The 17,334-nt window shown below is 45.7% G+C and overlaps 1 protein-coding gene across 1 annotated transcript in view; it reads left to right on the top strand.

Annotated features, from left to right (window-relative positions):
- SH3GL2 (SH3 domain containing GRB2 like 2, endophilin A1) overlaps positions 1–17,334 on the top strand; it is an 803,888-nt gene that overhangs the window by 722,560 nt on the left and 63,994 nt on the right. The window contains exon 7 of the mRNA XM_078675974.1: positions 613–716. Within this exon, the coding sequence (XP_078532100.1) occupies positions 613–716 (104 nt within the window). The remainder of the gene's footprint in view (positions 1–612; positions 717–17,334) is intronic.

Raw genomic sequence — 17,334 nt, 5'->3', positions numbered from 1 at the left:
TCCAGGTCATTGTGGTGGTTGCAGGCAAAATTTAAACGAGGAATTTACCCATAAGGAAGGTTTTGGTATCCTTTTTTGAAGTGAGAAAGAGAAGGGATTCTTCTGATGGTGGGTGGGAGAGAGTTCCACATTCTAGGAGCAGCCCCAGAGAAAGCACAATTGTAAGTTTTTTTTTTTCGGAAGCGAGCAGGTTGCAGCAGGAGGTCTCTGGCGGACCGTGAGTTTCTGATACCTCCAGAAATCACAAGTTTCCGTGCAAGATATGAAGGGGAGTTTGATTATAAGCCTTGTGTGTAATGCAAGCTAGTTTAAGCTGTATTCTTGCTTCAAGAGGAAGCCAGTTCAGAGCTTTCAGGTGTGAGGAAATGTGGTTGAATTTTCTTGTGCCGGTAAGTAGCCTGGCAGTCGCATTGAGGCAGGCTTTTAAAGGTGCCAGGGAGATCTTGGGTAAACCCGAGAGGGTAGAACAGCCATACTCCAGTCTAGAGATGACTAGTGCTTGGATATAGTGCAGTGCACACAGATAGCCCATTGTCTGCCACTAATGTGGCACTTGTTGCTTGTTCTGTGGTACAGGCTAGACTAACGCTTGTGACGCACTTTAATTTGCAGATTGAGCAGGTGAGCCAGCTGTCTGCCCTTGTACAGTCCCAACTGGAGTACCACAAGCAGGCTGCCGAGATCCTAAAGCATACCACGGTGAAACTGGAACAAAGGTAAGTTAGCATTGTTCTTCTGTACATATTGTTTGCAACATTACAGATATATTTTTTATTTATTTAGCTGCCATCGGAATGCATTACGACACTTTACATGTAGCGAATCAACATTAAGTTGAACAAAAAAAAGTGCACAAATATTTGTGCTCAGGACAATAGCAGCACAGTGGCAGGATGTAGGAAATAAGCACTGGAGAGAATTTTATGAAATAACTTGTAGGAACTTGCCTATTAACAACGTTGTGCAACGTAGGCTAAAAGCAAATACTCAAAGTCAATTTGTACATTTACGTAAGTAGGTTGATCATTATTTCAGTAAGATGCAAATAGAAGAAGGCTGTATAGCAGGTGTAGGACCCTCTCCAGCCTGGGTATTCGACTATGACGCATACGGAGCTTAGTATAACACGTCTCAATTCACGTCTTAATTCTCCTCTTAATTCTTCTGCGTGAAACTGCAAATTCAACATTCTAAATCAGCGTTCATTGCCTTCCGCTCTAACACTGACGTTGCAGCTCTACGAAGTCCATCAGGAACCAAAACTGTTCCAACATTGCTAACTAGCAAAACACTATAGTAGGGGTGGGCATAACTTCTGTAATTTGCTGTCGCAATAAATTATGGATAACAGCAGCAACATTATGTGAGATTACGCAGGAGCGTAACCCAGCATATATCGATATTTTCGCTCATCTCCAAAATGGACCTGAAGATGCCTTTTGCATTAGGAAAATACCGCTAAATGCAACAGAACATGAACAGCAGCACCCAGTACCCACACCAGCTCACACTCTCTAAATGTGTTGTTACAGTGCTCCTGCGATAGGATTCTGTGCAAAATTCATGCCCTTTCCTTACAAAACAGTTATTGCTACCACATGATTTCCTCCTTATACAAATACAACTTGAAAAGGCCTCCAACTGTATATCCTGCTCGATTACATCCCGATGTAATATGACTTTTATTCCATGGGAAGATTTGGGAAAGGGTGTTCTTTTCTTGCATAAATGTGAGAAAGGGTTTGATGGGACTGGTGAAATCTAGCAGAAAGGGGCTTGGACATGGGGAACGCCACACTGACTTTTTGCCCTGTGGAGGAAGGAAGGAGCTGAGCTGACATCGTCGAGGGAAGGATTGACCAGCAGCTTGAGGCTGCACATCCGTTTTTTGGCCCCTGCTGGGTGAGAGAGTGAGAGACAGGGCTGCGAGCACTGGGTCCGGGACTCGCCTTCCCAGGAGTCCCGGCTTCCCAGAGGCCAAGTCACCTGGCCCGCTCTCCCTGACCGCCCCGCCCAGCAGAATCAGGTGAAAAGGATTCTGCCCGTTTAGGAACCCGGGAACGCTACACTGACTTTTTGCCCTGTGGAGGAAGGAAGGAGCTGAGCTGACATCGTCGAGGGAAGGATTGACCAGCAGCTTGAGGCTGCACATCCGTTTTTTGGCCCCTGCTGGGTGAGAGAGTGAGAGACAGGGCTGCGAGCACTGGGTCCGGGACTCGCCTTCCCAGGAGTCCCGGCTTCCCAGAGGCCAAGTCACCTGGCCCGCTCTCCCTGACCGACCCGCCCTAATTACTGACGCCTATAAGAATTGGACCAACACACTGCGCGGGAGCGCGCGGGAGTGCCCGGGGCTAAGCCCGGGCAAAGGGCGGGCCCTCTGTGGCCCTCCGAGGCCCGAGGAGACTGGGCTGGGCCACAGATCTTGGCTAGGCGTTCTGAGCTTCCCCTCGCAATTTCATTTGGTACTTCCGGGTTATGTCCTGCCGGGAGACAAGAAGCATGGCCGCCGCAGGAGCTAAAAAACTTACCGGGACACTGGATGATTTTATTACCCGCACACATGCACTTATTGACGAGGGGATAATTCTCATGGATAGGAGAGTTTCCCAAGACCTGGCCATGGCCAAGCGTTCCTCCCTTGGCCATATTGCTGAGGCTCGGACACCGAAAATGGATTCCCGGCGAGAAGCACAGGTGCTAGTACACCATTCTGGACCTAACACGGACTTGGACGCCCCTAATCTCGCCCAGGATTTGGAGGCTTCACCTAATTTACACATATTGACCGAGAGTGGAACGCAAAGAAGCGAAATAAATGTTAGTAACCCTACAGACATTTTAACAGAAAGAGCGCGGATAGAAGGGGCAATCCCTAAAAAATGTAAAACTAACACCTTAATAGCTGTGAAAGGGAAGAAGGCCATTACTCTACCTAATCTGTGCATTGTTGAAAAACCCTCAGACAGTCTACCTATCCCCACAGAAGGCCCACCTCCTAATAAACCTGGCCTATTGCTGAGTCTTCCAGAGGACACTGTAATTGACCAAAGTCTGGAAGAAATTTTGGAACTCAGCGGCCCCACGGGTAACTCATTAATAACATCCCCATTGGAGGAGCCGGGTTCCACCTTAAATAATACAGTAATCTGGAATATGTTAAAAGCTTTACTAGAACCTATAGAGGTAAGACTACGCTGTCTGGAAACGGTTTTAAAAAACATACACAAGGACATAAGTGCCCCCAGTTTTACCCTAAATAATAAGTCTATTCAGGCTACCAATTTACCTAAATCTACAATGGCTCCTAATAAAGCGTCGGAGACAAACAACACGACGACTAAGAAACCCAGCAGTGCCTCAAACCAAGTAGGACTTATAACTAAACCCCCTGTTGTAGAGCAGATTAAAAAAACAGATACTAATCCCATCTCATCTAAAAACAATACCATCCCCCAGCCCATACCCAGCGTCAGTTTATCCCAGGCGCCAAAACTGGATATAGAGGATAAGGGTAAGGTTAGGAATCGTAGAAATATTCACCTTCCCCCAGATGCCGCACCTTATGTGGTTATTCTTACCGGAGTTACAGAACTCCGGTCGCCAGAAGAAGAATCATACCAGGCACTCAAAAATAAAGTCTGCCACTGGCTAGCGAACAATTATCCTCTCCCAACAAATATATCAGCTGATATCCTAATGATAGAGAGGGCTCCCTGGGTAGGACGAAATAAGAAAAATTTGCAGGGGGATTGTGTGGTGGTAACTTTTGAAAAACCAGAGGCAGTAGATTTTATTTGTAACAACAGGGCCCCAAGATATCAGGCGAGTAGGGTTACTGCCAGACCCCTCTCGTATTTTTATCTTCCCCACAATCAAGTGGATAATCGCTGGAGTTGGTTTAAAGGCTCTCATGATAGGATTTCAAGACAAAGGTCTAATTTCCCTTGGGATATTCAACCCCCAGTGAGGGAGGAGGGCTGGGATGGGGGGTGGAATTTGGTGGGGACTAGCGGAGGTAGACCACGTCAAGGTGGTCCCCCGCATGGCCCTCAACTCATCCATCCCTTTTTCTATCAACAACCTCAAAATGGCCCTTCTAATCCCCTGTACTTCCCTATTGCAAACCGCTTCGAGTGCCTTTCAAACACAGACTGGGTGGATTGACATACTCAGGGTTCGCCAGGGGAACATGGTGTTTGTCGAAACCTAATAAGTCCCTGTAAGGATGTTTCCATATTGGCACCTATAACAGCTATTTTATCCCCCATACCCGGAACTAGCCTGACGACGAGAGAGAGCCGGGGTGCGGGTACAACGACCGCCCTTAACACAGACCTAGCACTCTGTAATGTCCTTACTTGGAATGTGGCAGGTTTAAATGCAAAGGCCTTGGACCCAACATGGCAAAGTTTTATTGAAAAACATCATATTATAGGGCTTCAAGAAACGTGGGTCACAACACAAACTTTTTCCCTGGATGGTTTTTGCAGCTTTTCCACCCCGGCAGTTCCAGGCATAAGAGGAAGAGCAAAGGGTGGTTTACTCATCCTGTGCTCCTTGGATTTAGTAGGGGTTTTCAAAAAAGTAGATACCGCTTTAACAAATGCTCTTGCGGTAGAATGGACTCTCCCCAATTCAAAGACGGTTCTCTTAATTAACTTTTATAACTCAAAGGAGTCCGTCATTGTAAATGAACATTTAATTTCTTTATCGAATTTTTTGTCAGCCTATAGGAGTGATTGCACCACCCCCTCGGAATTGGTTATTCTGGGGGATTTTAACATACACCCCTGTGAGGGGGGCTGTTTTAATGATAGATATGGGGGGATATCACCCGAAGCTATTCCCCATTTTGAACACACTCCAGAGGGCGAGTACCTAGAGTTCTTTCTAGCGAATCTAAATCTCTTCGAATTCGAACAGGGCATTTGTGAGCCGAGAGCCCCAACTTTTGTTGGAAGAGATGCCAATACAGTTATAGATTATATATTTGTTTCAAATGGGGTCTTGGCAAAGGCATATGAGTACAGTGTAGTTGATCACATCTCATCGGATCACCATCCTGTTCTCTTGTCCTTGGATTTAGATTGCTTCCGTACTGACAGTCCGCCAAGTATGGCAGCCATAAAGGATCTGAAATCTAAAGAGCAGGGAAGGCGTCTGAAATGGGAGATGATCGTCCCAGAGGATTTTTTTCATGCAATTGCCCAAGAGTCTGAGGACAGCATGGCAGTATGCTTGGATTCAACTGCAGAGGGCCCTAAGGTCTTGATAGCCTTCGAAGACATCTGCTCTAGGATCAGTAAGAACTTGGAACGAAGGTCGGTTGGGCAAGGGAATATAAAGACCCATAAATGGTTCAACAAGGAATGTTCGAGGGTCCACAGTGCTCTGATGAAAGCCATTAAACAAAAACCCAGAGATAAGTCCTTAGTGGCCAAACTAAGGAGGGAATATAAAACTATAACCCAAAAACGTAAAAATCAAATTAAGGAGGAAGCATGGAATAGCCTACTATCTAAGGAAGTCCTGAGAGACAGCAAAAAGTTTTGGGCAATTGTAAATCAGCCCTTTTTTTCCGACAATGGGCAAACGGATTTAGACTGCGTCATAGAAGATAACAGATGGCTAGCCCATTTTGGCAAAATCTATGAGTCTACAGCCCCTGCCTTAATTGACAAAACCCACGACCATACCAATCTGGTCATGGACTTTAACATCATGGAAGTTGAAAGGGCGATTAGAGAGACCAACAAACATAAGGCCCCGGGCCCTGATGGGGTACCAGCAGACCTCTATATACAGTACCCACAATTCTGGTCCAAAATTCTATCTAACGTTTTTAATGCTATCCCGACAGCTGGCTTCCCATCCTCCTGGTCTACCTCTATAATTGTGCCTATATTTAAGAAAGGAAATAGGGCGGACCCGGCCTGCTACAGACCAATCTCCTTGCTGGACTCTGCCGTCAAAATCCTAGGCAGAGTCATTTTGCACAGAATGGAGGATTGGCTGGAGGAGAGCGGGATCCTTTCAGACCTGCAGTACGGGTTCAGGGCACATAGAGGGACAATTGACCAATGCCTGAACCTTCATTTAATTATTAGTAAATACACTGTGGTGAAGGGGGGGCTTCTTTATTTGGGATTTATGGACTTATCCTCAGCGTTTGATTTGGTTAATCGTCAAAAATTATGGACCATTTTACACAACTCTGGATTGGACACTACTTTGGTTAGTTTTTTACATGACCTTCACTCTAATTTGTTTGCAACGGTTAGGGCATCAAGGGACGGTAGGTGTACAGCAAAGTTTAGATCAGGGAGAGGGGTCAGACAAGGGTGCATCTTGGCCCCTCTACTCTTTACACTGTACATCAACGCCTTGGGGAAATTTCTGAACACAGCCACCCTGGATATTCCGCGTATGGGGGGCCTACCTATTCCGGTCCTCCTATACGCGGATGACGCTGTTCTTATAGCGCGGACTGGCATAGGGCTTCAAAAACTTTTGGACCATTTCGGCCAGTTCATGGAAGCCCTTGATTTAAAAATTAATTCCATCAAGTCCCATGTTATGGTCGTTGGTTCGCGAAAGAAAAACATGAAGATCAGATCTTTCAGCTCCAATAATTCACCAATTTCAAGGGTGCCCTCCTTTTGCTACCTGGGGTCACCTTTGACGAGAGAGGAACCTGGAAGCCACAAATGAAACTCAAGGAAAATGGAGTAATTAGGTCAACAACAGCACTTCTGAGCTTTTCAAAAAAATTGGGCTCGAAACCTATGGAAGCAATGATCAGGATTTATTGAGCCAAATGCTTGGCAATTGCTTCCTACGGGGCAGACATTTGGGGCTATGTTCCAGTCTCAGGCATACAAATTGCCGAAAATAATTTCTTACGGGCCTTGTTGACTCTCCCGAAATCTTCCCCCACACATTCAACGCATAATGAACTAGGTATGGGGTACGTTACTGATCTTCTAAAAATGTCCCCAGTACTTTGCTGGATTAAAACCTGGACCAATGAAGAAATCAGTCTGAATCACTCCATCCTTAAGGATTGTATATCTCTAGATAAAGCTCTTACTATCCCGTGGCTAGCATATGTTAGAGCGGCATGTGCGAGCCTAGGGCGTCCGGAAATGTACTCTCTTCCGCAACATCTCAAAAAAGAGGATGCAAAGTGGGTGAAGCAACATTTTCGATCTCTGTTGGAAGGCGAAAGAGAATCGGCTGAAATTAGTAAACCTACAGTCAGATTACTTTTTCAATTTTCCACTACTACAGAGATGGAACCCTATTTAAAATATGTCACAAAGCCCTACCATCGATTTCTGCTCATAAGGTTCAGATTTAATTTGATCCATCTCATCCTTGGCACGTATACAGATTGGGGTACTCCAGAAAATTCTCCTCCTTGTACATGCGATTGTTTCTCAACACAGGACACTCTGCATCTGGTTATGCTGTGTGAGCACTATCTGGTCCTGCGAAAAAAAATTCTTGTGCCCATTTTAAAACCTTTAAATTTCGTTCAGGTACGGCCAGCATTACTATATTTACAGATGTTGAACTCAGTGCCAGTCGCTTATGGCGTAGCCTGTTTTTTAGTAGCTGCCACCAGACAGAAAAGAGTAAGAACTGCCGCACTATCAACTCATGAAAATTGATTGTTAGTATATACTCTGGTGAGATTTATATACTGTTATCCTTAGGTGTTCCCTGTATCTACCAAATCCCTTCTTATTAACGTCCCCTTTTCCTTTGTTTTTAATTAGGAATGCAATCAACTCTCTCTATTTATTTAATTGTTTTTTATATTATCTTTGTATCATGTACTGCTTTTATGGTTTTAATTAACCGAATAAAGTTTTTTGACTGACTGACTGACTGGACATGCAGTATTGAAAACCTGAATAGTTACACAAAGATATACTAAGCAATCATTTATATTCTCGTTTTGATAATTTCTTTCAGAAAGTCATGTTCAAACAGTTCAACATCAAGTTTTTTTCTAAAAAAGAACGACTGATCAAATAGCCAAGGGGAGGGGCTATTTGGGATAGCTCCAGGTCCCATGTCTAAGTGTTTCTGGAATTCTGTCTGTAGGGAAGTAGATTTTGAATGGTTTGGAGGTCTTGGCATACCTTTCAAAATAAGGCCAGTGGCTGTGTGCGACTGGTGTAGAAAGTCCTGAGTGGGTGGTTGCAAAGGACACCTGTTCCCACGCATGTGCACAAAGGCAGGTATATGGAGAGCCACCTTTAATGGAATTCACGTTGTGAGTTACACCACGAGGCCAGTCAATTATTCTGCTGGCCAGGTGGCACGTGAAAGCTCCTCTGAAACAACCGACCCATTCTGGGTGGTCTATCCTTCTAGCAGAGGAAGGGAGTTGTGTGAAATCCCCATATGGTAATTAACTGTATCTCCTTGACATACAGTGAGAAGATGGTTCCACCCGGGACAAAGTGATGACAGGCAAACCTTTGGCTCCATTCCTCCCAGGGTGGAGGCTCTTTGAAACTTGTATGGAAGAAACCAGCCGTGGGTGGGAGGAGCTTGGCTCAGAGAGAGGTAGTTGTTCCAAATCTCAATTTAGGCTGCCACTTTGTTTCTTGAAAATGGTTTGCAGCTAGATTTGACAACCAATGATGCTGGAAAAGCCATTAATGGGTGGTCGGCAATGATACTACGTTTCTGGGTTGGGTAGGGACACCTTCCCAATCTTGCCACCTCCAGCTTTAAACCTCTGCATGAGGAAGAACTTTTGAGATGAAGAGAAGCAACCAAAGGAAATGGACAGTCCCTCAAAGGGAGTGAATCCCTGTCTTTAGCACACAGTATTAGCTACCCTTCTTCTCCAGGGACCAGCAGCATTGTCTTTTATGGGAAGCCTGAGGGAAGGGGTTTCACTTGCACTTCTTTGGGCTGATCCTGGTTGTGGGTGATTTAGGGATAGAAATGTAGGCTCCTACTAGACACATATGCACCCTACATTTGGCCAAAGGCCTTGGGTCCTTGGGTGCTCTGGACATGGATAGTGGCCTGCCTTGAGACTGGGGGTCCTGTTACAGATGACCCCAGGTCAGAAGACTTTCAAAGCCTGGACTCAAGGGTAGGGTCAGACTTTCACAGCCAATTGCTGATGAGTATGAAGAGGAAGCAGTGTGAAAATTCACACGATAAAAGCGCCAAATATTTTGGAGCCAGAATGTCCACAAAAAGACTCCCTGTGGCTGGAAAGCAGACAGAACCACCAAAAGAAAAACAAAGAACATTTCAATATAATTCACCCATTGAGGTCAGAGATATTCCCACAAGAGCTACCTATTGAACCAGACAAGGGCATCATGTTGGTGGACTTCATGAGAGTGATGAGAAGAAACACAACTTGATTTCACTCCTGAGGAGCCTATGTGCAGCTGGAGCATAAGCAGGACCAAGAGAGCAGGACCCAAAGAACCAGCACAATATTTCATAACATGCCCTACTATGAGTGTAGGCCGACAACCCAGAGATTCCCTGGGACTGTCCAACATAGCCCATAAGGAGTGTGGTTACCCACAGTTTGAGCAAGCAACTATGCACTGCCACTCACATCTCTCTTGTTCCAAAGATCAAGCCACGCAGGAGCGCGAAGAAAGGCAGGAGGAGGAAAGAAAGCTGGCTTCTCCACTTAGAGAAGAGGATGCCCACTGGTTGTGGAGCTGGCCTGAATCGTGTGTGTACTTTAGAGCTCAAGTGTGGTACTAATTATTCAGTGTTTGGGGCCCAAACGGAAGGAGGCATGTGCTCTGGAAGTGCATGGGTCCCTTTGAAAGGCAGGGTCCTGAGAAGTGGATAGACAATGTGATACAACAATAGAAATATTACTTACTTTGAAATGTTCATTGAATTGTAATGTTTACTATTAAATGTGTGTTAAAAATAATAGGTATGACTTTTCAATCATGTATACCTATTCATATTCACAATAAATCTTGAAATACTCATTATTAATGAAATGTCCTTGTTACTAAGTGATTCTATGGTGAACCCCAACTTATAAAGTCAGTAGACCTGACTTTTTATAATTGCGTACCTTATTATTTCTACAGGCATTTATGTGGGTATTCTAGTTTTAGGAGTTATGGCCTTCTTGCACGCAAACTGTTAAAGATGCCTCAGACCTACTGGGTTTAGTATTCATTTTGAGGTCTAGCGAATTAGTTGATTTCTGTGAACACGTACCCTATAGTACGTGAGGTCTGTTAGAGGGTTTCCTACTACCTTATTCTACTTTTGGTCTACAATTTTGATGTATTCGTAATTTTGGTTGGAGTGTTTAGTTTTGCATGTAGTAAAGTACTTTTCCTTTTTAAAAGAAAAGGCACAGACTCGAAATTGATTTTTTGAGTGCTCTTAGTTGCCTTTCTGAGTTCTGAGTTTCTAGTGCACAACACCTCTTTGTAGAGCTCTTTTTTTGGGGTACATCTTGCTTACATCTTAATAGCTTTTTACCACATGAGGTATCCATACAAAATTTGCAGCCTATTTTCTAAGCACCCTGGGGATTCTAAAGATACTCAGAGTTTATGGATTTCCCTAGAGGACAGCAGGAATTGTCAAAACTAGTTTTTGATTGTGGGGGGTAAATGACATTAATGAAAGGTTTGTTGCGCTAGGACAATCATCTTCCCAGCTTTCTGGGACAAGCAGAGTTGTATTAAAAAACCTACTTTTTTTTACCACAGTTTTTGCATTTTTCTTTGAGGAAGTACATTTTTCCTATTTTTTGGAGTTTCAAATTTTCTGTAGTTTATGGTGGACATGGTGTGAAACCTGTGGATGAATCCGGAAAACTATTCATTTCTGAAACGTAGACAAAATTAGTCATACTATCATGTGATTCAGAGGGAATTTTGCCAATTGTGTTTTTTCTTGTCTACTGGCTTACATTTGAGAGGCCAAAAATGCAAAAAAATGCAGTTAGTGATAGCAAATGTTGTACTATTCTATTTCCACATATCTCCCCAAAAAACGGTATCCCACTTGCGTTGTTGAGTCTATCACCCTCGACACAAACACCCAAAAACGAAATGGGAATACATCCTCTTTCATCAATTGAAACGGCTGCAAAATGTTTGAACTCATTTGCCTCCCACTCAGAAAAACCAGTCAAACCCTGACATTTCTGACATCCAGGGGTGTTCAAGGGGCTCTGACTCGTGTGGACCCCAAAAACATTTCTTCATGCAGAAGGCGCTCCAAACTTTAACTAAATACACCCATTTTCCTCAAACGTTCTGTGGCAGTAAGTTACGGAACTGTGAAGATCCACAAACTACCCAGCATTTCCACCTGTCTCCTGATAAAATCAATATCCCATCCGTGTGGCTGGGTTTAGCACCTGCGACTGTCTTTTTTAGGTCCCTAATTTGTTCTGTTCCAGTCTTTTTGAATAGCTTGCTCATATGGTAGTTCAATGCAGTAGTGTAGGAGCTGCTGTCTAGCCATGTGGTCAAATTCCAGTGAGATCACTCCCCTTTTATACATTCCCCACCAGTAAAAAGATCACCTTTGAGTTTGGAAACAATGCACATTGTCATCAGCATCACAAGACCAGCCTTGCGCTTTACAAAATAGACATTTCCTGATTATCGTTGTTGAGATACCCCAGACTCCACCTCTAAAACAAAGGTGCCTCGCCAAGTGGGTGTTCATACAGTGCATCACTAGAATTGTTCTTCTGTCGCTCCAAGAGTCTAGGGTTTTGTAGTACTACTTGAACATCACAGCACCAAACCCTCGGAGCGACAAGAAAGAAACAAATTGCATGTCTGAATGGTCCTTGGTCTCTCCTCAACCAACCACACATGCACTTGTTGTGCTGTTTACATCAGTGTTCCACTTGCCTTCGTGTAGATATCAGGGACCTCAAAATATGACCTATAGCTCTCCAGAAGACCATTGAATGCCAGAACCAGAAACCAGTGACAGGTTTTGAATCATGCTTATCAGCACAGGGGGCGTTACAGAACCATTCACCATGAGGCTTAAGACATCTGGTGTTTTTCTCTCTTATGGGCCCTGAACTATGAATCACACTGTAAGTGGCACAAGGCCTCCGAGTGTCAGGAACAGAACCAGATAGGATGGAGGAGACAGCCAAAACAGGCCATCTCTCTCACTTCTCCCAAACATGAACTAGTTGTATCAGTGTTCAGAATCCATTGTTACTGGTGCTGGTTGTGGAGTTAGTCCTCCCTGTACCCAAAATCACACACCATAGATTCAAACCACAGTATTGAACCTCTTTACAAGTGTTACTCCATGTTGATAGCAACTACGCAATGCTTCATTTAGAAAAAAGTTTAAAAATATGTATTTTTCATTATAAAAGATTTATGACTCACTTCATATCAAAAGACTTGATCATTCTATTTTATCAAGCACGGCCTGCCAGGTCAGGTGCTTTGTGCACCGGAACACAAGCAAACCAAGACGCATTTCGCCCTAATAGCGGCACAGTGAAATCGAGACCCATGTCTGGGCATCCTCGTCACACTTAGGATGTTGCACTGAAGTAGACAAACAAGTGGTGGACTTAATGCTTGAACCAGCCATTGGTATTCATTTAGGCCGCATCCTGGTCCATTGATATTCTTGCATGCTGTGTCACCTCTGTTTGGACCAGCCATATGCAAATCAGTCTTGACCCTGCTCCAATAGAAACATGCCATCCCAAACTGCCAGGCTAGAACCTTTCTGCATCAGCACACAACCAGCCTGTCGTGCCCACATGATGGCACTAGGACCCTGGGGCTCAGGGTCAGGGGGACAGGGACACCGGACACCACATCCGGTCAAGGGGCGGGGGTCAGGGACCACTCGCCTGCAGGACCTAGACCTGGGAGGTCAGGAGACCACGAGCGCGCCATACAGATGCCACACTGTAATGTATGTATAACAATAAAGAACGACACTGATCACCCTACCGTCTCCTGTGTGCTCCCGATCCTCGCGACGCGACAACTGGCGACGAAGGCGGCGACATCGACCAGCGTGAAGTTTGTGTGCATCTCGTCGAGACTTTTGCGTGCCCAGAAGGAGAAAGCGCCGAGAAGACGAAGCGCAGCGACGCGGGAGCCCACCCCGGCCGCTGCGAGGAAAGACTGCCTGCCCCGGTAAGCGCTGTGCACGAAAGCGCGAAGTGAAGAGGAATTTGCCGCGAGCTCTCGCGAGAGTCCGAGAGTCTCGGCGGCCATCTTAGAGGCAGGCGAGAGAGCCAATAGGCAAGCGATAAAGGCTTGGCGGCCATTTTGGAGTCAGGCAGCATTTCTATTGGCTGCGAAGTACCGCGTGACTATCGGCGGCCATCTTGAAACCAGGCAAATAAGCCAATCAGAAGCGAGATTGGCTTGGCGGCCATTTTAAGGCCAGGAAAAATCGATCTGCCCAGGAAAGTGCAGATTTTCAAGGCAAAAAGGCAGAAGTGCACTACAAGCACAGGCAAAAGCAAAGGAAAGACAAGAGAAGAAAAGAATAAAGGCAAAAAGAAAGAAAAAAAGACAATAAAAGCCACAGAACAAAGGAAACAAAGCAGAAAATAGAAGGGGCACAAATGAAAGAGAACTAAAGGCATAAATAAGGAGAAGACAATAAAGGATAACAAGGAAAAAGACAAAAGGAATAGAGAATAAAGGCTCAAAGAAAGAAACAAAGAAAATAAAGGAAAGCAAGGAGAAATGGCAGACCCGAAACCAAGTGCGCAATACAGAAGACCACTGCCATTCAGCCTGTCTGAACCGCAAACAGGGATAAGATGGGAGAAATGGCTCCGGCGTTTTGAAAATTATGCTGACGCAACAGATGTCACAGCGGTCAAGAAACGAGGACTGTTCCTGAACTATGTGGGCGATGAGGTCGAGGATCTGTTGGTGACACTGCCAGCTGCGGACATTGACACCTATGCCAAGTTAACAAAGTGCCTGACGGACAAGTTTGATCCGCAAAGAAATGTCGATTTCGAGAGGTATAGTTTCATGATCGCCTTCCAACAGGCGGAGGAATCACTAGACGATTTCGCAACGAAGTTGAGAAAACTAGTGACTCACTGTGCGTTTGACAAGTTTGACAACGAGCAGGCCATAAGGCTACTGATCATCGCAGGCTGTCGGGACATAGAATTCCGAACCAGAATACTGAAAGAACGATAACGTTGGAGAATATCCTCGCACTAGGGAGGGCAGAGGCACGAGCAACAGCACACGCGAAAGAAATGGAACCTGGCAAAGGAAGAGGTGGAGAACAAATTAATCGGATGGCGAGCAACAACAACAAAACAGGAAACTGGAGACAAGACAGAGGCGGCCAGACGGGGAGGAAGCAACAAGAAGGAACGTGCTACAGATGCGGACTAGAGTTCCCACACCGAGGTGGCCCATGCCCAGCATTTGGCCAGACGTGCCGAAAATGCAACGGACGAGACCATTACGCAAGTGTATGTCAAGGGGCACAGTTTAGAAATGACCGTGGAAGAACAAGTAGAGGAAGGATGCCGACGCGCAGACACATCAGACATGTCGAGACAGGAGTGAGGAGTTCGTCCGCAGAATCAGGGGACGAGGAAGAAGAAGAGAAAACGGAGCGGCTATACCTCATGACAAAGGTTAACACAGACTCAGAAGAAGATGAAGAAGAGTGTGACGAAATAATATGCCTGGTGGACAAAAAGAAAATAAATAAAACGGAGTCCGTAACAATCAAAGTGGGGCTACACGATACCACTTTTGTGTTGGACAGTGGCGCAACGTGCAATATCATGTGCGTCTCTGAATATGAGAAGATGAAAGTGAAGCCGACTCTGAAGCCATCCCGAGTGAAAGTATTCACATGGGGGGCAAAGCGACCAGTGATCAACTTGGGGAAATTCAAGGAGGAATTACGATACAAGGATCAAAGACTAACGGAACAGATACACGTGCTCAAAGGAGACATCCCAGCGCCATGCTTGTTGAGCAATGTCACGGCACAAGTAATGGGGCTGATGGAAATGACGTATCAGATGTCGGAAAGAAAAACAAAAATTCTAAAAGAATATCCCAAACTGATAGAAGGCTTAGGAAAGCTGAAAGGACGGCAAATAACGTTGCACATAGATGAAACAATAAGACCAGTCGCGCAACATCACAGAAGGGTGCCCATACACCTACAGCCACAAGTCGAGGAAGAGCTGGAGGCCCTACTAAAACAGGACATCATAGAACGAGCAGATGGACCGACACCATGGGTGTCACCCATCGTGGCCGTCCCAAAGAAGGACAAATCGAAGATAAGAATATGCGTGGACATGAGGATCCCGAACAAGGCAATTGAACGTGAGCGACACCCTGGCCCACATCTAGACGACATGATTTGCTGTCTCACAGGCACGAGAAGATTCTCGAAACTGGATCTATGCAAGGGGTACCACCAACTTGAACTAGACCCCCAGTCGCGATACATCACGACGTTCTCCACCCACCTCGGACTATTCAGGTACAAACGTTTGAGTTTCGGGATCTCATCGGCTGCAGAAATATTTCAGGAGACAATTCGTCAAGTCATCAGGCCGGTCAAGAACAGCTTGAACTACAGTGACGATATCCTGGTGTTCGGCAAGTCGGACGAAGAACATGACACGGCCTTAAGGGAGGTATGCTCACACCTAGAAGAAGCAGGTCTAACGCTAAATGAAGAAAAATGCGAACTGGGGCGGAACGAGCTAGTGTTCTTCGGTCACATATTTTCCAAAAAAGGAATGCGGCCAGACTGCAGCAAGGTAGAGACATTGGAAAAAGCAAAGAAGCCCACAGACGTGGCAGAAGTGAGATCGTTTCTAGGGCTGGCAAGTTACTGTGCACGCTACATTAAAGATTTTGCCACCGTCAGCGCGCCACTGAGAGAGCTGACGAAACAAGGACAAAAGTTTCAGTGGACCAGCGAGTGTGACAAAGGGTTCGAAGAGATAAGAAGGGCGGTGACAGCAGTGGATCATTTGGCCTACTTCGACCCAAAGTTATGCACGGAGCTGACAGTGGATGCAAGCCCCGTGGGGCTGGGAGCAATTTTAGCACAACATCAGCCCGGGAGAGATTCCCCAAGACACATCGTTGCGTACGGGAGCAAGAGTCTGACAGACGTTGAAAAAGGATATTACCAACCCGAAAAAGAGAGCCTGGCAGTGGTGTGGGCCTGTGAACATTACCACATGTTCGTGTACGGGAAACCGTTCACGATTGTGACTGACCATCAGGCTTTGATAACAATCTATGGCAACCCGAATGCAAAGATACCGCCAAGAATAGAAAGGTGGGGAATCAGGCTCATGGACTACAATTTCAAAATCATTCACAAGCCAGGAAAAGAGCAAAACCCAGCAGACTATGTGTCAAGGCACCCCCTGCCGCAAAACTCACAAGCGACCACAATGGCAGAAGAGTACCTGAACTTCGCACTGAAACTCAGTACACCGGCGACAATAACATAGAGTGAACTAAATCAAGAAACAAAACAGGACGCCACCATGCAGGAGGCAATGAGGATCAACAGGGCGCAACGATGGAGACACGTAAACCACCACATGTGCGTAGGAAAGGGAATATTCAAAGAAGAACTGCTGGCATTCAAAAGAATAAATGAGGAGCTGTCCGAATGCGAAAACGGGACAATAATGAGAGGCACGAGAATACTTATGCCCCAAACGCTAAGAAGAAGAACAGTGGATTTGGCACACGAGTCACACCGGGGCATGGTGGCCACTAAAAAGATGCTGCGGGGAAAAGTGTGGTTCCCGGGACTTGACAGCATGGTGGAAGAGATGGTGACAAAGTGCCACGTATGTCAAATAACAGGACCACTGTCAAAACCAGAACCCCTGCAAATGTCCCCGCTAACACAGGCGGTGTGGACCGAGCTGGCAGCAGACTTCTACGGGCCGCTAGAAACAGGAAGCTATTTTCTGGTTATGATAGACGAGTACTCAAGATTTCCCCTAGTAAAGACAGTGTCATCCACAACGGCGAACGCAACGCTACCAGTGCTAGATGACATTTTTGCAGCATGGGGCTCGCCACAGACTTTGAAAACAGACATCGGCCCACCCTTCTCAGGCGAAGAATTCAAAAGATTCATGGCGTACCTAGGCATACGTCACAGACGAATAACGCCACTGTGGCCACAAGCAAATGGGATGGCTGAGCGGTTCATGGGGACCATCAAAAAGGCGGTACAAAGAGCAAAACTGACCCAAATTTCGATCGGACAAGCCCTGTGCCAGGTACTCAGGGACTATCGGAACACACCACA

Source organism: Lissotriton helveticus, chromosome 2_1 (genome assembly GCF_964261635.1).
Source record: "Lissotriton helveticus chromosome 2_1, aLisHel1.1, whole genome shotgun sequence".
In the NCBI taxonomy this organism is placed as follows: Eukaryota; Metazoa; Chordata; class Amphibia; order Caudata; family Salamandridae; genus Lissotriton; species Lissotriton helveticus.
This window is presented reverse-complemented; position numbering and strand designations above follow the sequence as displayed.